The sequence below is a fragment of the Macaca nemestrina genome, chromosome 15 (genome assembly GCF_043159975.1).
Source record: "Macaca nemestrina isolate mMacNem1 chromosome 15, mMacNem.hap1, whole genome shotgun sequence".
NCBI lineage: Eukaryota > Metazoa > Chordata > Mammalia > Primates > Cercopithecidae > Macaca > Macaca nemestrina.
Window position 1 is genome coordinate 104,753,089 of NC_092139.1, and position 24,558 is coordinate 104,777,646.

At 56.6% G+C, this 24,558-nt stretch overlaps 1 protein-coding gene across 1 annotated transcript; it reads right to left on the reverse strand.

Moving 5' to 3' along the window:
* Positions 1–492: 492 nt before the first annotated feature.
* Positions 493–23,877, reverse strand: LOC105464497 (interleukin 2 receptor subunit beta). Its single transcript, XM_011712464.2, has 10 exons — positions 23,770–23,877; positions 17,992–18,112; positions 17,446–17,560; positions 16,370–16,448; positions 13,210–13,315; positions 11,701–11,849; positions 10,358–10,523; positions 9,477–9,591; positions 6,524–6,608; positions 493–2,996 (listed from the first exon to the last, which is right to left on the reverse strand). The coding sequence occupies exons 2-10, from the start codon at positions 18,077–18,079 to the stop codon at positions 2,244–2,246; spliced, it is 1,656 nt and encodes a 551-aa protein (XP_011710766.2). The 5' UTR covers positions 18,080–18,112; positions 23,770–23,877; the 3' UTR covers positions 493–2,243.
* Positions 23,878–24,558: the final 681 nt, after the last annotated feature.

Here is a 24,558-nt window from a genome sequence, read left to right on the forward strand (position 1 = left end):
AATGAATTGACTTAAAGAAAAAATATTAAGAAAATAATCACAAAGATGGTACACACAGACCATTGAAAGATACGGATGTATACATACATATATCACAAATGATTAAGACTTAAAAAAATATAACCCTCCCAAGAAGTGGGAGCCTCCCAAAGTGGAGCAGGCAAATACAATTTCCATTTGGGGGGATAAGAAAACTGACTTGCAGAGAGGTTTAGTATGTACCTGAGTTTGAATCCTGGTGCTACCAACCATCAGCTGTGTTTCTCCACCTCCCTGGGCCTGTTTCCTAATTGGCAAAATGGGGAATAAAGCACCTGCTTCTCAAGGCTGTTTCCAGATGATGAGAGATGACGCCCAGGCCATGCTGGCACAGAACACACAGCAAAGGTGTGGAGCCCCTTGGGGTCTGAAACATTCAGGACCCTATGGCAGGAGGTGAGACTGTCCCATAATTAAGCTCTTTTCAAGGCACAGACCCAAGACTCAGACAACCCCAAGAAAAGGGAGTTTATTTTGGATATAAAGGCAACAGGAATCCTGACCAAATGGTCGGCAGCCCTCTCAGCAGTAAGTATTTTTGTATTGGGAGCCCAAGGTCCTCTGCTTAGTGGCTCAACGCTTGTCTACCTTTTCCAGGGAGCCTCGTTCACAAGCACCTGCACCCACAGGCCTCCCTCCCTGAGTTCAAACGCCCGAGACAGAGATGATCTGATTGGCTAGTTCAGGCCGGGGCTACCTGATTGGACAGAGCTTGGTGCCAAGCCCCCTTATAGGCTGCTGGTCAGCCTGTAGGGGTGTGTAGTCAGGTGCCCAATCAGTTGTGAGCAGGGCCTATAAGTGCAGGTGCTTGAGGACTGCCAGGTCAGAGTTAGCTGGGACTGGGCCACTGTCCTGCTGGGATAGAAGGTTGTCTGAGCCATTGCAATGTTATCTGCCTGAGGCAGAGGAAAGATAAGTGGAGGGGTCGTGGTGGGGGGCACGAGAAGGAAGGGGCCAGTTGTGTGAGAGGGGGAGGACTGCAAGGTGGAGGGTGAGCCCCTTGCAGTAGGGGGCATGCCAGACCTAACGGGCACGGGACTCTGCCTCTCTGTGTGAATGTCATGTGCAGGGAGCCCAGACGAGGTGGTGCCAGGTAATTAATTCATTCACCCAGGGTATACCATGGGGCACTGGGCACTGTGTCTGGGGCAGTGAAAAGATGATGAGGCCCTGCCCTGTGAAGCTGTCCTTCTGAAGGCCAGTGTGCCAGCCCCTGAGCTGCAGAGGAGACTCTCCGGTGGAGGGGGAGTGGGAGGTCCCAGGCCTGGCAGCATCAGGGCCCACTACTAGGAGGGGACTGCTGCCCGGGCCTCAGACTCCAGGGTTTACTCTCTAGCAGCTTCTCTTGTGGGTCTGTGAAGCCACTGTGGGAAGACGCAGCAGGCGTCCACTTTGTGGGGGCATCTGTGCCCATACTTGGGCCCCAGCATTAAGGATGCAGCAGCCAAGCACTCTGAGGTCTCAGAGATCCCAAGGGAAGAGTAACAGGGCCTCTTTCTCCAGGCGCCCTGGGTCGCTGACAGCTTCTCCCTCCAGCACTGATGCTAGAAGTTTCTGGCAGATTAAGGGAGGCAGTGCTTCCCTCCAGGGGAAGCAAAACCGGCATTTGAGGGGTCAGGGAAGTTTGTCACCCAGATAAGGGGGAGAGCACAGCAGGCCCAGGGAATAGCCTGAGAAATGGGGCTGAGAAATGGGGCTGAGAAATGGGGCTGAGGGCAGTGCGGCCCGTGCAAGGTTTTGAACCGAGGAGGAGCATGGCCATATTTGGGTTTTGGAAAGCACATTCAGGCTGCCCTGTGGAGGTGGAGGGGAGGGGAGGAGGCTGGGGCCGAAAACCCAGGGAGGAGGTCAGGGCAAGGAGCCCTGGAGAGCCTCGAGGACTGATACTGGTGAACAGCTGCAGGGCTGGAGAGGAGTGATGCTTCAGAGCCTAAACTCGTGGGACTCTGTGATTAAAGAGGGAGTTGGGGAGTGACCGCCCCCCTGCAACACACACAGTTCCTGGCTCGGGCAGCAGGACCAGGGAGCAGCAATGGAGGTTTGGAAATGGATGGGCCAAGTGTGCAGGGTGGGGGCCATCTGGGTGGAGACATCCAGCGGCAACTGGACACTGAGTGTCCTCATCAGTGCACTAAGTACCCTGGACAGGGTCCTCCTCAGGCTGGGCACAGAGCAGGCAGCTGCCTGCCTCCCCGGCCATCTGTCTACACCAAATGAGTTGGGTCCTGATCCTGGAGTTCTTGGAGGGACAAGTAAGCATCAGTGTTCAGGGGCAGGCGAGCATTAAGGGCCCTGACCTCCCCCTGCCCTGGAGGCCTCGCCCAGGGGAAACTGAACGTCTCCCTGGGGCCAGGATCAGGGACCTGCTCTCCAGCCTCTCGCAGCACCAGCTCAGGGCGTGGCTGAAAATCCACCAGGTCTGGGACTCCTGGGGTGGGAGGCCCCAGGGGCTGGGGGTCCCAGTCTCTGGGGACTCTCTCCTGCAGGGAAGGGGGTAGCCTCTCTTCACCAGCCCCGCTGCCCCCAGGGGCAGTGCTTGGGGGGCTGGGGCCACCAAGGAGACTTGGGGAGAAGAGCAGCAGGTCATCCCCGGAGGGGAAGGTGCAGTAGGCATCGTCCTCCGCTGACAGAGGCCGCAGGGGTTGGGGGGAAGACCCTGTGGGCGCGTCGGCCCCACCCTCATCAGGCTCTTCCTCTGCGCAGGGATCATAAGTAAAGTACACCTGGCAGGCCTCTATCTCCAAGGCATCCGGGAGGTGGAAGAAGAAGTAACCCTGGTTGGTGAAGCAGCTGGTCAGTGAGCGGTTGCTGCTTAAGGATGAGGGCTCAGGCACCTTGTCCTGCTGCAGGAGCAGCTGTGTCACCTTGTCCCTCTCCAGCACTTCCAGTGGTGAGATCTCAGGCGCCAGGCCTCCAGGGCTGAAGGACGATGAGGGGAAGGGCGAGGAGAGCCACTTCTGGAGGGAGAAAGGCGGGGGGTGGGTGAGTGGGGGCTTCCTTCACCTTCCTTCACCCTCCACCCCTTCCTCTGGATTCTCAGCAGCTCCTAACTCCTCCTCCTGAAGCAGTTGGCCCAGGGATGCCCCCTCCAGGAAGCCCTCCCTGACTATAGCCCCGTACTCCCCCAACTCACCTACTGGCTTGGGGAGCCCTCTGGGCCACCAGCCCAGGGAGACTGCCTGACCCACAGTCCAGCATAGGCCTGCCTGGCTCCCAGTAGTGCCCAGGAATGTTTGCTTGCTGAAGAGTGACTGTTTATTGGAAACCTGCTGTGAGCCTGGCACTGTTCTAGATGCTGGGGACCCAGGAAAGCAGAGAATCCTCAAACTGTCCAGTGGGTACTAGCACAAGTGTGTGAATCGATCCATCCATGCCAAAGCAGAAGGGCGCTGAGAGCACAGCCTGTTCAACTTACAGATGCCCAGAGACGGGACACGCCCCGGCCCGGATCACAGACCGGCAGGCGGCAGAGCTGGGACCCAGGGTCTCCGCTTACACTGTGGTGGGAACGTCTCTTGTGGGAGCTGATAGTTTCCTGATTCACCTCTCCCCCAGTTCCCTGTGGTCCCCACCCCTACCCACTCCACCTCCCATCCCCAGAGAGAGGAAAGTGCCCATCAGAGCACTTCTCAGTTGCTCGGGATTCCAGAGAGCCCTGGCAAGGAGTGGGAAGACCTGGGTTCTAGCCCTGGCCCTGGCACTCACTAACTGTGTGACCCTGGGCAGGCTCCTGCACCTCTCTGGGCCTCAGTTTCCACAACAGTTAGCCGAGTCTCTCCTGACTTCCTTGCTGTCACCCATCGGGTCACCAGGGAGACATCAGGTGAGCAAATGGAGATGTAAACACCCAAATAGGGTAAGACACAGACTGCACAGCAGAATGGGGACAGCAGGCCCTCGGGTGGGCGAGTTTGGGAGCCCTGACAACCCTCTGTCCCCGGAACCCTCAGCAGCTGGACTTGGCCCCCTAAGCACAGGGGCCAGGCCCAGTGGGCTCCCCAGGCCTCTGTGCTCAGCACGGGGCTGGTGGGTCCCATGGACCTATTTCAGATGAATTAATGAACCAGCAATGAATGCCCAGTTCTCCTCTCCAGGGGGAGTCCCTGAGGCTGAGTCAGCTGCTCCACAGACACACACACACACGCTCACAGGCATGCACACATGCACACACGTGCACACACCACTCAATTAAATCCACTCCCTTCCCGCAACCAGGAGTTACGTCACAAAAGAAAAGGCCGAGAGAGGCAGAAAGGATAAACTGAGGATGGCAAAGAGGGGTCGCTGGCTGGGCAGAGAGGGAAAAAGCACTGTTCGGGTGAGGTTCATGATATCCGGGGCAAGGGTGGAGCCAGGCAGCAGCCCTGAGTTTGCAGCCAGAGAGGGAGCGGCCGGGCCTGTGGCCAGTGCCGGTGAGCCAGGAACCCAGTGCCTGTGGCCAGCTACTTCCTGGGCCTGAGCCTCTGCCCACAATGCCCTGAAAGGGGCTTCAGGAGAAGTTCATGCCCCTCACACACACTCCCACACTCGCACACACATTCCAGGATCCCCTGGGAAGTGCGGTGGGCCTTGTGGCCCCTGTGGGTCCTAGGGTAGAAGGGTAGGTCTCTCACCCAGATGCGGAAAAGGTGGGGCCGGCTTTGCCAGCCCCAGTCCCCAGCCACATCATACCTTCCTCCTCGGGACCCCGCTCCACACACTAGACCCAAGGATGCCCTCACAGGAAGCTGGAATGGTTTGCAGCTCCCACCTCACAATGTTCTAGGTCCATAGAATCAGGACTTGAAGCTGGAAGGTATCTGAGCATGCAGCTAATCTAGCTCAGCCTCCAACCAGTTCAATGGGGGAATCTCTATGCTTCTGACACACTGGCAGCCATGGCTTGCTGGAATACCTTTATAGATGGAATCTTGCTACCCTCAAGGCTGAGGGAAGAATTTTAAGGTAATGCATTCCTACACATTAAGAGTGCTGCAACTAATGGCCAGGCACAGTGGCTCACGCCTGTAATCCCAGCACTTCGGGAGGCTGATGTGGGCAGATCACCTGAGATCAGGAGTTCAAGACCAGCGTGGCCAACATGGCAAAACCTCGTCTCTACTAAAAGTACAAGAATTAGACAAGCATGGCGATGTGTGCCTGTAATCCCAGCAACTTGGGAGGCTGAGGCAGAAGAATCGCTTGAACCTAGGAGGTGGAGGTTGCAGTGAGCTGAGGTCGCGCCGTTGCACTCTAACCTGGGTGACAGAGCAAGACTCCGTCTCAAAAAAAAAAAAAAAAAAAAAGAGTACTGCAACTAAGATATTCTCATCTTGGGAGTTTTCCAAGGAATTCCAGAAGGGGGCCCTTGATCAGCCCTGATAGAGAACTACAAAGCCAGGTCATGACAGCTCTGGTCCTGCATGGCTTTCCTCGCCCACCACTCCTCTTGACCTCCCTCTGCCCCTACCTCACCCCACTCTCCAATCTTAGGAGCCTAGAGTAGGGCTAGGGTGGTAAAAAAAAAAAAAAGTACCCCCCACCTCCCCCCTTCATTCTTGAAGCTTCCTGCCTGAAGGGGACACGGGCTGGGGAAGAAGAGACGGCTGAATTTGAGACGGAGTTCAGAGCATTGCTGCTCTGTGGGCCGGCACTTTAAAAATGAATCGGTGTTTTGTGACTCAAAGTGACTGGAAGACTTGTTAGTATCCGTGCTAAGTTATGGAGCCTGCTCAGGAATTTTGGGCAGGGACAGGAGAAGCACGGAGCACGTCTACACAGACAGTAGGGCGGAGAGAGCTAGTGCTGGCAGATCCTGTTCGTTCAGCACACTGGCAACGGTAATACCAGATAGGGAACTTTTTTTTTTTTTTTTTGAGACGGAGTCTCACTCTGTTGCCCAGGCTGGAGTGCAATGGCACCATCTTGGCTCACTGTAACCTCCACCTCCTGGGTTCAAGCGATTCTCCTGCCTCAGCCTCCTGAGTAGCTGAGATTACAGACCCGCGCCACCACGCCCAGATGATTTTTGTATTTTTAGTACAGATGGGGTTTCACCATTTGGTCAGGCTGGTCTCGAACTCCTGACCTCATGATCCACCTGCCTCAACCTCCCAAAGTGCTAGGATTACAGGCGTGATCCACTGCACCCAGCCTGATAGGGTTCTTTTGAACACTAACTGTGTGCCAGGCAAAGTTCTCAGGGCAGGACACATAGTAACACAGTTTTTCTCCCCATCTAACCGGTGGGGAAACTGAGGCCCAGGGAGGCTCTATAGGCCCAAGGTCACACAACCAGAAAGCGGTGGAGCTGGGATTAAAACCCAGGCAGTCTGGCTCAGACAGAAAGTGCCAGAGCTGGAGAAGAGACCCATGCCCACCCTGGAGGCTGCTCACTTCAGCGTTTGGTCTCCTCTCACAAAACACAAAATTAGCTACTCCCCTACCACCCCCTCATCCCACTCACACCCCTGGCCACCTCTGCCTCTCCATCCCAGCCTCCTACCTGGACATCTCCTCCATGCTCTGAGGTCAGCTGGGAAAAGAACTTCGAAGGGTCCGGGGTGTGACACTTCAGGACCTTCTTCAGCCTGGACAGAGGAGAGAAGGGAAGGAGGAGGGTGAGAACGGGAAGGGCCATGGTGTCCTGCCATCAGCGCCACAGCTCTGGATGCCAGGCGCAGAGCCACACCACATTCACTCATGTATTTATTCCACCATTACTAAGTGCTCACTGTGGGAGGACGCTGTGTTGGGCACTGGGGAGACAAGAATAGCCAACAAAAGAGGTCCCTGCTCTCAAGCTGACATTCTGATGGGGAGACAGACACAAAGCATGTTGCAACATCATCATTCATTCCGTGGAGACAGAGAGCAGAGTGCTACATGAGACGGGGAGGTGGGGGTCAGAGGAGGCGAACACACAAGCCAGAGCAGTCAGGGATGGAGATGGCTAGAAAAAGTGGAGTGAAGCAGGAGGGAGAGAGGAGAGAGGCTTCCTTGTCAGGGCTGCCATGGATGGTGGTTCAGGTTGTGCACTGCCCAAGGGCATTAGGCTTGGGCAGGAAGTGGGAGAGGTGGTGGTGAGTGAGGCTGAATTCCAGCCCATGTTCTGCTTGCCAAACTGAGTGCCTGGAACCTGTGTACATCGCCCTGAAGAGGCACCATTTTTGATTTGCACAAAGGTTCCACATGATTGGTGGAGGCCCTCAGGGGCTGGGGTGTATTACAACGCAGTAGGCAGCCTCTGAAGAGCGTTAAACAGGAGAATGACGTGGTGGAGAAAGGACTGAAGGGGCACAAGAATGACAAGGAGGAGGGCATTCTGGAGGCCACTGAACCCACACCTGGGAGAGGACCTCTCCCCCTACAGGAACATGGTTTCCCTGAAGGCTTGCAGGGAGCTGTGGGTAGAGGGAATGGGTGGGTGGAGGAATACCTGTCTTCTTGGGAGGAAAGAGTAAACGGGCTCCAAATACTGCCGAGAACCACGGCTCCAGGACGAGGGTCAGGAGAGCAGCACTCACTACTAACTGGCTATGTGACCTTTGGCAAGTCAGCTGACTTCTCTGGTCAGTCCTGGCATCAGTTAAAAGTCAGTGGTAGCCCCTGACTCACTGCCTTCCCGGTGCTATGGAAAATCGAGTGAGGTGATGCAGCTAGGCACGCTTTGCAAACCTCTTGGGAGAAGAAGGGCTCTCATCAGGGGGTCACATAGCCTGGTCAGAAGTGTCACCTCCTCACCGCTTTGCCCTCCACCAGGTCACGCTCGGCACAGCAGCCAGAGCCACAGAGGGCAAAGTGAATCCTGTCCCACTCCTGGGGAAACCCTCCATGGCTGCTCGGCACACCGCCCAAGTCCTCACCATGGCCTGAGGTCCCAGGAAGCCTCACTGCCGCCACATGTCCAGGTTCAAGTTCAGCTTCCTCCCCAACCCGCTTCTGTCTCCAGCCACACCGCGTCCCTGCACTCTGTTCCTGGAAGGTTCTTCCCTCCTTCCTGCCCAGGGCCTTTGCACACGCTGTTTCCGCTACCTGAGACACTCTCCCTATCCCCTCCACCCACCCCCACCATGGGCTCCTGCTTCAGATTTCAACAGAATCACCACTTCCTCGGGGAAACCAGCCCTGGCCACGCCCCAGCCAAGGTTCCCCTCCCTGTTGTCCGCTCATGATACAGCCAGCAGTCAGTATCCGTGGGTTCTGCATTCACAGATTCAGCCAATCCCTGATCAAAAATATTCAGGGGAAAAAAAAACCCCATAGCAATACAACAATAAAAAATAATACAAATTTTTAAAATACAGCATAACAACTATTTACATAGCATTTACTTTGTATTAGGTATTATAAGTAATCTAGAGATGACCTAAAGTCCCTGGGAGGATGTGTGTAGGTTACACGCAAATACACTGCTGTGTTAAATCAGGGACTTGAGGCCGGGCGTGGGGGCTCACACCTGTAATCTTAGCATTTTGGGAGGCCGAGGCAAGTGGATCACCTGAGGTCAGGAGTTCGAGACCAGCTTGGCCAACATGGTGAAACCCTGTCTCTACTAAAAATACAAAAAATTAGCCGGGTGTGGTGTCGTGTCTGTAATCTCAGCTACTCAGGAGACTGAGGCAGGAGAATCGCTTGAACCCTGGAGGTGGAGGTTGCAGTGAGCCGAGATCGCGCCACTGCACTCCAGCCTAGGTGACAGAGTGAGACTCTGTCTTACAAAAAATAAATTAATTAAATAAAATAAAAATCAGAGACTTGAGTATCCACCGGCTTTGGTATCTAGAACCTGGTCCTAGAACAGGTTCCCCATGGATCCTAAGGAATGGCCGTACATCGACATCCTCCCCCACCATCCTGATCCCGGTGCGTCGTTACACACCTGCAGGATTGTCTGCCTTCCCCCACTGGGCTGTGAGCTGCCTGGAGCTGGGTTTGCACGCATGTGGCCTGCCACTGTGTTCCCAGCACTTTGAGCTGTACCTGGCATGCAGCTGGTACTCAGTGAATATGAGAATAAGCGAATGACAGTCAGACCTAGATGGACCAGCAGGGACCCAGACACAGAGACAGCTGACGTGGGCACACGGGCATCCCCAGTCCTGAGAGCAGTCCGAGGGCCCCAGGGACTCTCCCTGGAGGGCTGCACCTCCCACCTTCCCCTCAGGTTGGTTCCACAGGGTCCCCCTGTGGGGATGGGACACAGGGAAAGGCCAGGTTTTGGACAGGAAGGACTCTCTGGAGGGTAGAGGAAGCACGGGTGTATCAGAGCAGGGGGCTCGGTCCAGAATCTGACCCGGCAATGTGGCATGTGCGCATGTAAGTGTCTGTGTGTATGTGCGCATGTGTGTATGTGTGCTTGTGTGCGTGTGTGTGTGCATGTGCATGTACGTGTGTGTCCATGTGTGTGCATGTTGGAGGGGTGGGAGCACGAAGGAAGGGGAGGAGAACCTTCTTACCATGGCCCGGTGTTCCTGCAGTTGATCAGCAAGTACACTAAGATGATGAAGCCAAAGGCCCCGCTGAGGCCCACGAGGAGGTGGCCGAGCCACGGAATGGTGTCCTTCCCAAGGGCTGCCCGGGGGTGGGAGAAACAGCAAGGACAGGGGTTAAAGAAGTGCCGTCACTCACCCTGGCTCACTCCAACACCCTGGTCCAGGGCCCCGCCAGACACTGCTGCGTCTGGAGGGCTGGGGACAGGGTTTGGCTAAGCCCGTCCTCTCTGGGAAGCCACATTTCATACTAAAAAGAAATGGCATTCCAAGAGCCCCTCTGGCTCCAGACAGATCCCATGGGCCCACCTGGTGAGCCTACAGCCCCCCACAGCAGCCTGGGCTCCACCTGGCTGCACCCCTCTCTCCACCTGCCTCCAAGCACCACTTAGAGGACCCCAGGTCTTGCTTGAACTTGAACTCAAAATGTGATGCGATGAGGGACAGATGTCCGGCAGACCCGCTGAGGGCCAGGCTGCTGGAATGTCACATGTCTTCCTCACAGCAGCTCTGCCTCACAGTCAGTGTACCCGTTTCACAGATCAGGCCGAGAGATGAAAGCAGCTGCCCCCAGCCCCGGCAGAAACCAGGAGTTTGAGATTTCAGGGTGGAGAAAAGTGAAAAGAGCCTTTCTACCCCTCCCCAACTCACAAGTCCCATGGCAAGCCCCGTCCGCTCACTGAACCCCTGTTCCTGTAGGAAAAGCGGGCCCCCTGCAGGGTTACAGCAAGTGAGGCATGGAGCTGACCGCTGTACCCTCGCTCCAGGCAGGGAGAGGATGGAGCAGCTCCTCCCCCAACCACCCCCTCCTGCCTGAGCCCCCTCCCACCCTTGCTGCCCACCAGTACCTGCAGGCTTTGTCCTGAAGGCCAGGGGCTGGCTCCAGGGGCTCCAGGTCGTGAACTCGCCTTGCAGAGGCTTGACCCGCACCTGAAACTCATACTGGGTGTCTGGGGTGAGCGTCTCCAGGCAGATCCATTCCTGCTTCTGCTTGAGGGTCATCAGGGGGGCCTCCTGGGTCAGAGACAGGACTGTCAGCGCTCACCTCACCTCCCATGGCAGGGCCAGGAGGCTGAGCACCACAGCACCCTCCTCAACCCCCGCCAGTTGCACCCCCCCTTCCTTGCCCCCTAAGGCTCCCTCACTTCCCAGTCGCTGGGGCCTCAAACCCCGGGGTCATCCCCTAAAGCCCAAGTCGTCAGCTAATCAGCTGGTTCCACCTCCAGAACCTGGTTCCACCTCCACAGCCGTTCCAGAACCATCCCCGCTCTCCGAGCTGCACTCACCCCAGGCCTGAGCTGCCGCCCTCTCCCAAGCCTGCAGCTGGTCTCTGGTTCCCATCCATGCCCCTCTGCAGTCTAGTCTCCACAGGACCAGAAAGCAGGACATCTCCACACACCTCACCACCCCGGGTCGCTCTTTTCGCCTCCTCTTGCTCTCCATACACATAGCAGCACCCTGCCTTTGCCGTGGCAGGTCTTTCTAATTTTGCAAAACTCTCCCCAGATCTTTGCAGGTGAGCTCCTTCTGGACGCCCAGGTATCCAAGGGGCCTTCCCTGGTCACCCGAGTCTGAAATAGCCTGTGCCAGTCACTCTCAAATACTTTGCCCCATTGGGTTTCTTGGTGGAACTTATCCCTGTCCCGTAGCCTCACTATCCCAGACCCTGTCGCTGTGTCTGCTGACTGCCTGCCTGCCCTGCCCCAGTCTGAGATTCCTGAGAATGGAAGTTTGCTGAGCTCACCCTCCACTCTTTCCCCATCATCCAGCGCATAGTAGGTGCTCAGCAAATATTTGTTGAGTGAGCAATTGAGTGAATAAAGAAATGAATGTAAGTGAATGAATAAGCAACAGACCCACATGGATGTGGAGCAGATGGGCTTTGACACGTGGAGGGGTGGCTTCCCTGGCCTCTGAAAGCCCATGGGGCTGGGCAGCTGCCTGTCTCCCGGCTTTCTGAATCTTTCCCTGAACCTGCTGCCAGCCGGATCCCCAGGGTTAGGGGGGCTAGATAAGGATGTGGAAGTCGGGCAGGCAGCCCCAGGCAGTGCAGAAAGAGCACAGGAGTGAACTCAGCCACCCACCATCCACCTGGGGCTGATGGGACCTCACCGCAATGAAAAAGGGACAGGACAGGGACCAGGACAGGAAGGAGGAACCAGAGCAGGTGGGGACTGGGCCACATTCTCACCTCCCAGGTGTGGCCTGGGGACAGCGTCCGGGCCTCAAACTCCAGGTGTCTTTCAAAGTAGTGGGAGGCTTGGGAGATTTTCCAGCTTATGTTGCATCTGTGGGTCTCCACGTGGACGACTTGGAGGGAGATGGGGGCCATCAGGCGAACTGGAGGCGAGAAGGGGGAAGGGAGAGCAGCCAGGCATGACCTCCACTTCCCACTTTGTACCTGCCACTCCTCCCTCCTGGCACCCACCCTACCCCCCACCCAAAGCCCTGCCTCCCTCCCTGCCTCCAGGCCTCTCTCAATGATCACCTCTTCAGAGAAGCCTTCCCTGACCACTCACCACTCTGCATCCCCCTTGCCCGTTTCATTTTTATTCCCAGTGCTTATCATTACCTGACCTATGAAATATATGGTTTGATTTCTTTATTCATTTTCTGCCTCCCCCAGCAGACTGTGAGCTCCTTGAGGGCAGGGACTTGGTTGTCTGCTGTGTCCTTGGCGCCTGGAAGATTACCTGGCACTTGCTTCAGTAGCTGCTGGATGAATGATTTACCGCAGCTTTTCTCTGCACTTAGAATTGACCTGAGAGCTTTCCATGGATCATCTCATTCATTTCAAGTGTGAATATAACACTGTGTGATTCTGAAGTTAAATGAATCTCAGTTTCTATACTTCTGAGACTCTATAGAACCACATAAGCGATAAGCAGATGCTGAGTGCTGACTACATGGTAAGCAGTTTCTGTGTCTCAGTTCAAAGATGCCTCACAAGCCTGGTGGGTAGGCAACTCTGATTCTCCCCAAAACTCAGGCTCGGAAAGGTTCGATAGTCTGCCAGTCAGATCACATCCAGGTCAGGCCTGACTCTCACTTTCCACCCCACTGCTTCCCTGGAGATGGACCCCAAGGTCAGCAGGCAGGCACTCAGGCATTCAGCAAACCTTCCCAGACCACTGTCCTCATGAGATCTAGTGCTGGGTTCGTGGCAAGGAGACAAAGGGGTGGCAGAGACTCTACCCTCAGGTTGCTCACGGCCCAGTGAAAAAGACAGGCCTACAATCAGGCAGTGACAACGCAGGACATACATGCCCAGAAAGAGGAGGTAAAAAGGGCTAGGGGAGTCTAGGAAGGCCTCCTGGAGGAAGTGACTCTCAACTAAGCCTCGAAACATGAGTGGGAATTTTCCAGGTGTCAAGAAGGATTCCAGTGGGATCAGCATGCGCAAGGGCTCAGAGGCATGAATAGGCAAGGTGGGTTTGGAGAGCTGGCCTTTGGTTGCAGCAGAAATATAGGCCTCAAGAAGAGGAGTGCCAGGGAGGAGGCCCAGGGCTGGATCCTGAGTGGCCTTGAATGCCAGAGTAAGGAGCCAGGACATCATCCCGAGAGCAGCGGGCAGTGAGGTGGTCAGATGTGGGTGTGGAAGCTGCGGGGGAGAGAGGCTGGAGCAGGGAGGATCCCAGAGGAGGTGGGAGGAAGGAGGTGCCCAGCCCTGCCCCAGCCCCACCCTGGCTTCCTCACTTACGGTTCTCAAAGGGTTTGAAGTCCTGGATGGCCATCATCCTCCATCGCACCCCTTCACGGCACATCACCCTCAGGGTGACGATGTCCACTGCGGTCAGTTTCTGAGACTGCGGGGAAGGAGGGCAGGGGTGAAACTTCTAGCAGCTGGGGGCAGGGGAAGGGGGAGGCCACAGGGATGACCAGGGAAGGATGGGAGCTTCTCCACATGCCCCGCCACCCAAGGCAAGGGCAGCAAACGTTTTCTGTAAAACATTTTCTGTAAAAGGCCACATCGTAACTATTTTTGGCTTTACGGGCCACACGGTCTCTGTCACAATGACTCAACTCCACCACTGTAGTGTGACGCAGACACAGACAACATGTAAATGAACATCAGGGCCATGTTACAATAAAACTTTATTTACAAACACAGGCAGTGGGCTGGATATGGCCCGTGGGTCAAGGTAGTTTACCAACGCCTGATCTAAAATGAAGTGAGCTGCCTTGAGAGGGAGTGAGCTCCCTGTCACAGGAGGCATGCAAGCTGAGAAGCCCCCACAAAGGTACAGATCTGGAACTATACCTGTTTAACATTTTTCAGTGTGAAAGGCCCTCCCCTCCCCTATCTCTTCCCATCCCTATGCCTTGAATTTTCTGGAAGAAAACGGCCAGGTATTGAGCATCTCGTGTGAGCAGCCACTGCTCAGATGCCTTAGCCCCTCAATGCACACAGCATCCATCCCATGGTATGGGTGGGAAGCCTGAGGCTTGGGCTGGTCAAGGGACCTGCCCCAGGTCATGCAGCTGGACAGCAGGGGAGCCCAGGTTTAAACCCAGGTCCTCTGTGTCCCCCTACAGCGTGACTGCATCTCCGAGTCCTGGCCTGTCATGCCTGACAGAGGGCTGCCGAGTGAGCAGCTTAGAGCAGCCTCCCACTGTAGGGGTGCCAACCCTGCAGCCCGGCAGCCCTGCGGGAGGAAGCTCCAGTGCAGGCCTCTTAGGATCTGGGGTCCAGGATGCTGATTTCACGGCCAGGACCTCGGGCACAGTCCCTCTGATCTGCATAAGACCCGCTATGAGCAAACCTTGAACCTCATCATTAGAATTCCCCAAACCGGCCAGTTCCTCTCCACCCCATAGACCCTGTCCTAGCCTTCTTATAGCTGCTAGGCAGACTAGATTTTCCCAGGTAATAGTAGTCTCATTATTATTACTATTATTGTTATAAAAATATTGCCAGTCATACATTCTCATGAGCACTCACACCGTGCCAGGCACTCTTGAGAGCACTTTACTATTATCTCATTTAATTCTGTCAACACCCTTGGACACAGGCACCGTCACTATTTCCATTCTATAGCTGAGGAGACTGAAGCACAGAGAACCTTAGGGACTTGCCTGAGGTCACACAGCTAAGAAATGGTGGAACCAGGATCAGAAACCAGGCCACCTACAGAGCTCCCTGCCGGGCACAGCGTCCGGTTCCGGGGGCTATGATTTTCTCAGCTACACTGTGTGACTCCATCTTCACACTCTCCTGCCCCTCAAGAAGACACATAACCTGATAGTGGTTAGAAGATGTGGTCTGGGTGTCCTTGGAGCCCGCTGCTGCCCAGGACGCTTTGACAGACAATAATTTGATATACACCCATCTGAACACGGCCACATGCCCTGCAAGAGGCAGCCTAGTGCAATGGTGCAAAGCCCGAACTGGGAGTCCACAGGCTTGGGTTCAATCCCAGCTCTGCACTTCCTGGCTGTGTGACCTTGGGCAAGGACCATACCTCTTTGAGCCTCAGTGTCTTCATTGGTAAGAAAGAGACAGTGCTGATGTCTACCCATGGGGCTGTAGGTGATGGCAGCAGCTGCCCATCTGGAGTGGCCGCTGCTAAAACTCTGGCTGCAGTGGGGAGGCGTAGCTGGGGCCTCCTGCTCCACGGGGTGGGTAGGAGCCCTGCCCTCCCAGGCAGGGCTGTAGCTGCCTAAGTCTTGGCCGTGGGCCCAGACCTCCTGTTGCTCTTGGGGGCTGGGATCAAGCAAGAGCCCCACTCTCGTGGGTGCAGCTGCAGGCACCCAAGTCGCGACTGCAGAGCCAGGCGTCCCTGCACTCTCAGGGGCTGGGAAGGTCTCCGCTGCCTCCGCAGGCTCAGAGCTGTCTGTTCCCACTGCCTGGGCTCTCCCCTGCTTCTGGCATCAGATCTGATCCTGGAGGCACGGTCGGGGCTACACACTCCGTGGATCCAGCGCGAGTTGAGGACAAGCGGGACCCCCGCCCCTTCTGAGGTAGCCAGGAACTCTCCTGGGGCAGCTGCAGCTTCCCAAGCCTGGACCCAGGCATCTCTGCTCCCCCTACAAGCTCAGGGGTGTCTGCTCCCATTGTCTGGCCTCCCCCTGCTCCAGTGCCCGCTCCAATCTCAGAGCGGGGCCAAGCCCAGGCACTACCACAGCCTGGCACGCTCGAGGCAGCACTGAGTCACTGGCTCCAGCTGCCTGGGCCTCCTCTGGACTTTAGGTGCCAATGAGCACAGGGGGATGGGAAGCCACGGGGGCACAGGGGGCAGCTTGACACTGGCCTGCAGGTGTCCCTTGGCCCGAGCAGCCTGGGCAGAAGGGGGCGGGTCTCTGGTGAGGTCCCACCTTCAGGCTGGGGAGGGCCTGAAAAACAAGGCCCTTGTTGGGCCTTGACCCAACAAGGTAGGTGCCATTATTATGCCCATTTTACAGAAGGGGAGATTGGGGCACAGGGGTTGCCCAATGACACCCAACTGGCGAGCCAGGGCTGGAGCATCCAGCTCCAGAGTCTACACCCTTTGCCCCCCACACTGCGCTGCACTGCCAAGACCCCGGAAAGAGCTGGGTGTGGTCATTACAGTTACTGGAGTGCTGTCTTACTTGATAAGGAACACAAGTGTCACAGGAGCCACGAAGCGCAGGGGAGACGGCAGGAGCAGAAGATGCCTCACATACAGAGGGCACGTCAGCCCTGGGGCAGGCCTGAGTCCGTGCCCTGGGGCGTCACCTGTTTTCCTCTGCCTCCTCCTCAGCGCTGGGCATCCTGCTTGGCCACAGCCCCGGCCACTGGGCCCCCGTTCTTCCCTTGGCATCCGGCCCACCCTGAGATCGCAGCCCGGAGCTGGGAGACCACCTTCTCCCTGCACTCTCTCCCTGGGTGGGTTACTCACATCTGGGGTTCCGAGGATCAGGTTGCAGGCCCAGGATGCTTGACTCACAGGGAGCAGCTCACAGGTTTGGTTCCACCGCCTTTCATGGCAAAAGACCCTCCTTAGAAGAACAGGAAGGACCCACACAACTGGCCCAAGGGACCTTTCTCAGATGTCTCTGCTGCCAGGATGGCACCAGGCAGCAAGGCCAGGCTGGGGCTCCTTTGCCAACCTCCATGAGGGGCACTGCCTCCCCGACTGGCTCCATGGTATTCCTCCCTCATGGGTACCTTGTCCTGCCCCCTCATCCCAGCCTGCTCCCACGGCCGCTGGAGTGATCTAGAAACACAAACCAGTTCAAGACAGGCAGTCTTCCCCACCTAGAGCCCTCCAAAGCTCCATGAGGCTTAGGATGAAGACAGATCCTTAATTAGGCCTTCAGAGCCCTGTGGAATCACCACCCACCCAGAAGCCAGGGCCCCAACCTGCTTTGCCCCTCCATCTGCCTCCCCATTTTCCCCCGCCCCACACCCTATGGAATCCACCAGGGCCCAGCCACCTCTCTGTGACCTTCCCCTTCTCCCTGACTCCAACAAGCCTACCTGGGGTCAGTCCCTCACTCACTGGCCACCTGGATGTTTACATCACAGTGACATCTCTCTCCCAGCCCCCAGTCACCCCAACCATTCCCAGGTTCCCTGCCCCCACAGCTGCCTACAGGGTCTCTCAAAATCCAAGATTATCCAAAAAGCTTGGGGACCCTCCTTTCTCCCCACTTCCTCTCTGCTTGCCTCTAGAGTAGAGTCCAGCCTTGGCATAGCAGGCTTGCAGCTCATTGTCCCCAGTCTACCCTGTCCAGTTCATCCCCAGCCCCTCCACTGCAGCCTGGACTCCACCCAGGTTCTAGAAGTCTACATAGCTGACTTCCAAATTATCTTAAACGATCCCTTGATTCCAGGTCTGGGCCCTAACTCCCATGATTCGAACAGTCTGTGGGTCCCATTAGTCCAAGATTCTGTAAATGGAGGCCAATGCATAGGATCCAGAATATGAGATCCCACCATCCTAAGATTCTGCAGTGTGGCCAGTGGGCTCACCGTCTGTCCGGCCAGGCGTGGACTTGGCAGGAAGTGTCCTGCAGAGCCCCATCTTGGCTCCAGACACAGGAGATGTTGGCTCTCGAGTTGTAGAAGCATGTGAACCGGGAAGTGCCTGCTGGGCAAGACGAGGTGTGAGTGCTGACTGCAGGTGCCCACGGCCCCCTAAGGCATGCCCGCTGCCCCTGCACCTGGCACCCACGCCTGCCAGAGGAGAAGGTGGGTAAGTCTGGCAAGTAGAGAAGGGATTCACGGACCCACTTCAGAGAGGAGGAAATGGAGCCTCAGAGCCTGCAAGTTCCCACAGGCAAACTAAGGCAAGGCAGGGACAGAAAGTAGCGCATGCCTGTGGCTTGGAGTGTGTGTGTGTGTGTGTGTGTGTGTGCATTCGTGCATGCGTGCCAGGGAGGGGGTCCAGGACAGAGGGTGAGGCGGGAGGTGGACACCTGGTCTCTGGCCCCATCCCCTTCTGGGAAGAGGCTTTAGCAGGGCCTTAGCCATCTCCCCGTAGAGAAAGCACAGCTGTCCAGATGTCAGGGTCCTTACCGTTCACCGCTGCAGATGCCGAAGAGGTAGCCAGGGGCAGGAGGAGGATGAGGAGGGGCAGACACCAGGACAGAGCAAGGGTCGCCATTACATCCACAGGGTGGAGCCGAGGAAGGAAGCCCTGATGGGAGAGGAGAAAGAGAGAGCACATGTAAATACACATCCCAGGTCTCACGGTCCCTAGAGGCAGGCTGGGCCTGCGCCCTCAGTGAGCATGGTCTGCACTCCCCGGTGCCAGCTCAGTCCAGCCCCAGGGCCTTTGCACCTGCTAGTCCCACCACCCCACACATACTCACACCCTTCCTTCAAGTTTCTGCTCAACTGCCGCCTCCTTCGAGAGGTCTTCCTTGACTAGAATACATAAAGAAGCACCCATCGTGGCCAGGTGTGTGGCTCACGCCTGTAATCCCAGCACTTTGGGAGGCTGAAGCAGGCAAATCACCTGAGGTCAGGAGTTTGAGACCAGCCTGACCAATATGGTGAAACCCCGTCTCTACTAAAAATACAAAAATTAGCTGGGCGTGGTGGTGGGCACCTGTAATCCCAGCTACTCAGGAGGCTGAGACAGGAGAACTGCTTGAACCCGGGAGGCGGAGGTTGCAGTGAGCCGAGATGGTGCCACTGCACTCCAGCCTGGACGACAGAGTAAGACTCTGTCTCAAAAAAAATAAAAGAAGCACACTTTGTTAGTCACCACTCCCCGACATTTTCATCACAGCATTATTTATTTGTTGTTTATTGACTGATTTATGTTTTCCTCTATCTCTCTTCACAAACACACAGAGTCACGTAAGCTCACTAAGGACAGGTATTTTTGTGTTTTGTTCATTGCTAGGTCCACAGTTCCTAGAACAGTGCCCGGCACATAGTAGGCATCGGGCAAAAAAATTCTTGAACAAAGAAGTGATGGAATAAATATAGACAGAGCTAAAGTCAGCAGGCAGAGGGTCTTCCAGAGGGCTCTGAGGCTAGCCCCTGCCTCTGCCCCTCACTCTCCCTGGAGGGAGGTGAGGCAATGGTGTGAAGGCATCAGGACATGAACTCAGAGAGGCAGAAAAGCAGACAGGAGCTTTGATCTCAACACCGAAGAACCCTAGAGGACAGGGGAAACTGAGGCACAGAGGGCTGCAGTAGCCTTTGTGGAGGACCTTGTCCACGCTCGTACTCCCCTACCTGCCTGGAAGCTCTCCCTGGAGGCAGGGCCAGGTTGGTCACCCAGATTATACCCCAGGGAGGAAAGAGACATGAAATATCTAAGCCAGCCCTGTCAGAGGGAGGCTCAAAAGGTTTCCCGGAGTGCCTATTATGCACTGGCCGCTGGCCGCTGGCCGGTGCTTTTTGTTTGTTTGTTTGTTTTTGTTTTTGAGACAAAGCCTTGCTTCTCAGGGAACCTCTAGCTGACCATGGAAGCTCCCGTTCAGCACACAGGTGAGGCAAGACCACGACTGTCGCAGTGGAAACGGGAAAGAAACGTAGCTGCCCCTACCCTCTGCAGGGGCTGGGTGTGCGGAGGGGAATGAGAAAGTGAGCACATGGTCGCTTCGGGAAGATAAGGGGACTGCTTCCAGGAGAGGTGTTTGGAGCAGGCGAAGCGGGGAGGCCGGGAGATGAGGAGGGAGCTTTCCAGGGAAAGGTGAGGGTGGCCTCAGTCAGAGGGGCAGAAGCAGAGGGGCAGGAGCAGAGAGGACAGGAGCAGGTGAGTCGAGACATGCAGAGGAGGTGGAGAGTCCTTCCCTCCCTCCTGCTCTTCCATTCTGAGAGCTGCCAAGGCCCCTGGGCATTGGGCGTTTTTCCCCTCTGTTCTCCCTTCTCCAGCAGCTCCGAACTCGAGCTCTCATTCCCCTTCCCTTCTCTCTCTGAGTCTCTCACTGGCTCTAACCCTCAGCTTCCAAGGGTCTTTCTCCAGCTCAGCCCCAAGCCTCCACGTCCCTCCCGATGGTCTGCAGGACCCCCTCACAGCGGGTGCTCCTGGACCCAGCAAAAACCCAGCTCATCCCTGGCTCTTCTCCTATCTGACTTTCAGTTCTGGGACAATTGTACCCTTCCTGTTCCAGGGGACCTTTGCCCCCATACCTAGCCAGCCAGGACACTCCATAGACAGCAGGACAGTCCAATGACTACTTGTTGTCTCTTCCCTGCCCTCACTGGGCCAGCCTCGTGCCATTCTAGCCCAGACCACAGCACGATCCCATCTGTAGGCTCTCACCTGCCTTCCCTGAAGCCCCCCTCCAACCACCCACCTCCCTGCCCAGGAACCTGCAGTGGCCCTGTTGCAACCAAAGCCTAAATTCCCACTTTCAGGGCTTTCTGGGACCGGGATGAGGGCAGTCAACCCTTCCAGACTGCCCTCACAGCAGCAGGTGCATGTACCCAGGCCAAAGCACATACACGCCGTACCTACCTGCCTGCACAAGCCAGTGGCTCCAGGCGGCCAGGAAACCGACACTCACCCTCCAAAGGTTCTTCCCAAGTCTATCCTTTCCCTGGGTCCCCTACAGATCCTGCCATCCTTCAAGCCCCTTTCAAACGGGCCCTCATGCCTTTTTCCATGAAGTCCTCCCTGATTTCCGTGATGGAGGGCGAGGGCTTCCACTTCTCAGTGCCTTGCTCCTCCCTCTAGGCTGGCAGCAGCAGGGCCAGCATTGGCCAGGGGCTGGCCCACCAGTATACTTGCTCCAGGGACTGTTGAGCACAGGGCCGAGCACACAGTCGGTGCTCAATAAATGTAGTGAAATGAATGAGTATAGTCAGAGGCCTCAGTACTGCAAAGAAAAGCAGAGCTCTTTGGGTGGCCCTGGATTGTCTCGTGGCTTACATCGGAGCCAGCATGGAACAGGGACCCGCGCCCTGGTCCCGAGAGCCATGGGTTCCATCTCCTAAGGCAGATGTCACAGGAGGGAGAATCAGAGGCCCGCACATTGTCAGAGCTGCAAAGGTTCTCTGAGCAAGCCCAGTCCCTTATTCTACGTTTGAGGACATTGAGGTCCAGAGGTGGGAAAGCCTTGCAGAAGGTCACATCAGGAGCCCAGCACAGAGCTGGGATCAGAACCCCCCTCCACACTGCTCTGCCACCCCCTTAACCACACCAAAACCATTGGCCGACGGGTTGCTGTAACCCAGGCTCCATTTGAAACTCTTTAAACGCAGCAATAAGGGCCTCTGGCAGGGATACTCTCATCATCCCCAATTTCCAATGAGGAAACGGGAGGCACACAGAGGTGAAGTGCGTTGCCTAACTGGAATCTGAATCAGGGCAGACTGCCCAGTGCCCAGGCAGGGATCCTCCCCTCCCGGAACTCCCCAGACGCGTCTTCCCACCACGACAGCTCACACGACGGTAAATATGCACTGGTGACCTAATAATACTCATGACGTGTACTGAGCACATACTCTACGCCAGGCCTGGGGCCAAGGGCCTCACATATGCCAGCTTATCTAAGCTGCCCAACGGCTTTATTATCCCATTACACAGATGAGGAAGCTAAGGCTCCAAGTCCCTAACTTGCCCAGGGTCATATACACAGCAAGAGGCGGAGCTAGGCCTCCAGGCTCACTCTCTCAAGCTGTCCCACCCTGCCAGACACTGGTCCCAGAGGTGACACTGGTCCCAGAGGTAACACTGGTCACAGAGGTCAGGCTGCCACCCTCCCTGCCCTGGGAGTCAGGACCCAGCAGCTCACAGACAGACCGGCAGGTGCTTCTCCTGGGCACCATGGGTTCACCTTTGCCTGGCCCACTGTCTCCATAGGAGGGCGAGCTCCCCAGGGTGGGGGCTGCTTACCTCTTTCTTGGGATCCTCAATAGCAGAGGGCACAGGGTTGGGACCCCAAAGAGTGCATAGCCCAACCAGGGACTCCCACAGCCTCTGTGCCCCTTCACGCTCAATCATGTCAGCCTGGCCCTGGGGCAAGGGGACCATCAATGTTTTGTGTGGGTGTCACCCCAGGTCGGGCCCAGCCTCAGGATGACCCCATGCCCAGCACAAGACCTGCAGAGAGCTCCAGTGTGGGAGGAAGGTGCTGGGGGACAAAGGGGTACCAGGTCAGAGGAAGGTTAGGTGCAAACCACAGGCCCAGCCTAGAGGCAGCCAGGCAGGATGAGAAAGCGCCATCTGGAGTCTGCTTCCTGCCGTCTGGAGCCCAGGGGTGCCGCGATGCTTGGAGAGGGCAGAGTCCGGGGAGGACGGTGTGGGAGTGCCAGAGGGGCGCAGAGCTGAGGGAGTGCCTGACAGTCACTGAGGCTGCACCCTCATTCTGCAAGGGGGAAGCTGAGTCTCAGGGAGGCCAAGGAACCCACTCAAGGTCGCACAGCGAGGAGAAGCCCAGCCTCGGGTGACAGCAAGTGGAGCCCGGGACCTCGAGTTTGAGCACCCCCTCCTGGGTCCTCAGGCACACCCATACGTGCCCTGTCGTTCATGACTCTGAAACCGGTCACACCCACAGATGCCTACGTCCCCACCACAACCCTGCAAGGTGGGTCTCGCTGCCCCATTTGATCCATGCCAGAACTGAAGCTCGGAGCGGCTGACCCCAGCCATCTGATTTCCAGAAAGATGGTGCTGGGGACAGGGACTGGCGCCTGCTCTCTCTCTGCCTGCACGGTCCTGAGCACTCGGGGGTAGTTTGGTGTTTAGCCCCCGCTACAGCCGCACGAGGAGGCTCTAGTATGCTTCCTTTTTGCCAGATGAGGAGACTGAAACACAGGTCAGCCTCTCGCCCAGGCAAGAAGGGCGTAGAGCTAGGATTTGAACCTGGTGAGGTGCAGTTTGGGGCCCCTGCTGCCATTAGGGGTACGTGGTGGCTGGGGCAGGGCGGTAAAGCAGGAGTTCGGGAGCCCATGGTGCATGCCACCTGACCTCCGAACTCGATGGGGCCTATGTCCCCTCGTCCTCTCTGGCCATCTCCACCTGCCACCCCCGTGCTCCCACACACAGTGCTTGTCTCTTGCTATTTAACTTCAGGGGCTTCCCCAGCCGGGTGCGGGACCCTGGCTATGGGGGAAGGAAGGGAACCCTTGGGGATAGCTCAGCCCCTCACTCCACCTCCCTCCCCCGAGGTGCTACAAACACAGTTAAGGGTGGGAGGCTTCGGCCCCCAGGAGAGGAGAGAGCTTGAGCTCCAGGCAGCCCCAAAGATAGGGTCCCATCCCCAATGCCTGGAGATGCTACTGACCTAGCCAGTCATGCAGCCAAGGGAGAGACAAATCCAGACTCAAACCCAGGGCTCTGCCTCCAGCCTGGGGCTCCTAGAGGCCTCGCAGCACACTTCACTTCACAGATGGCTCTCCAAGGGGACCCTTCTCTCCCCACTTACTCCACACGCCTCCTGATGAGCACTCGACACAGAGATACCTCCCCCAGTATATGGGCCCCACTCCACAGAGGTCAGGAGGGGGCTCCTGCCTGTCCCACCCCATATCCCGTACCCTCTCTGGGCACCCAGGCTATCCACCCACCCCTTCTCCACCTCTCCGGGTTGGGGGCCCGGCACACAGGGCCCAGGGAAGCCCCCCATCCCATAGCAGCCCCTAGCCTCCCCTGAATGGGTTGGGAAGGAGGGGTGACCTGGGACTGGGGAACGCTTTTTCCTCCAGCCCGGAGCCCTGAGAACTGGGCCTACGCCCTCCCCAGGGGAATTCTAAGATAAAGTTGGGGGGATGGGAGGACCGGCAGAAACTGCTGGGGGAACTGAGTCAGAGCTGAAAGTCTTCTCTGTGACTTTCACTGCCAGCCCCCTGGCTGGTCCCATAGGGGCCGGGAGGGAGGCAGGGGAGCATCACCTGGCTGAGGCATGGGGCGGTGGCAGCGCGCGCTCTCCAGTCCTCCCTGCTGCTGGGACCGTGGCCATCTCTCCAGGGCCCTGCTCAGCTCTGGCCCAGGAGACGGCTGCGGCTGCTGGGGCCACAAAAACTAAAAGCCCAGAGCCAGCCCACTTCCTGTGCAGAGGATAGAGGGGCAAGGCCTGGGGTGGAGAGGCGGGGAGACGAGGCTTATGAGAAAGCCTGAAACTCCTCAAGCACCCAGGGCCAGATAAAGATCTGCCTCCTACGCTGGGGGCGGCACACACACACACACACACACTCACACACTCACACACACACTCACACTCACTGTCAAATAGGGGCCTAGCTGCACACACGAGCTAAGGGAACGCAGACCCTCCCTCTCTCCCCTCCTACATCACCCGCATGCCCACTCACACGGGCTACCCAACACCTCTGATGCCTCCATCCGGTCACACACATACCCACTAACACATAGGCTTCACACAAGCAGGTCCCTCTAGGTGACCCCAGAGTCTCACCAGCCTGCAACGCACCATCTTTCAGAGACTCCCTTTTCACCTCGCCTTCCAGAAAGCCCCTTACTCCATTTAGCATTCAGACACAACTGGTTTTTTTTAATTTTTAATTTTGTGGGCATGTGGTAGGTGTCTATATTCATGAGGCACATGAGCTATTTTGATACAGGCATACAATGTGTGATAATCACATCAGGGTAAATGGGGTATCCATCACCTCAAGTATTTATCCTTTGTTTGTGTTATAATCCAAATATACTCTTTTAGT

Coding starts and splice junctions, on each gene's coding strand:
- LOC105464497 (XM_011712464.2), bottom strand. CDS start 18,079: ATGGCGACCCTTGCTCTGTCCTGGTGTCTGCCCCTCCTCATCCTCCTC. Junction 10,524..11,700: donor CCCCAGGCCACACCTGGGAG/GTGAGAATGTGG, acceptor TCTCTGACCCAG/GAGGCCCCCCTGATGACCCT. Junction 9,592..10,357: donor CTTCAGGACAAAGCCTGCAG/GTACTGGTGGGC, acceptor ACCCCCGGGCAG/CCCTTGGGAAGGACACCATT.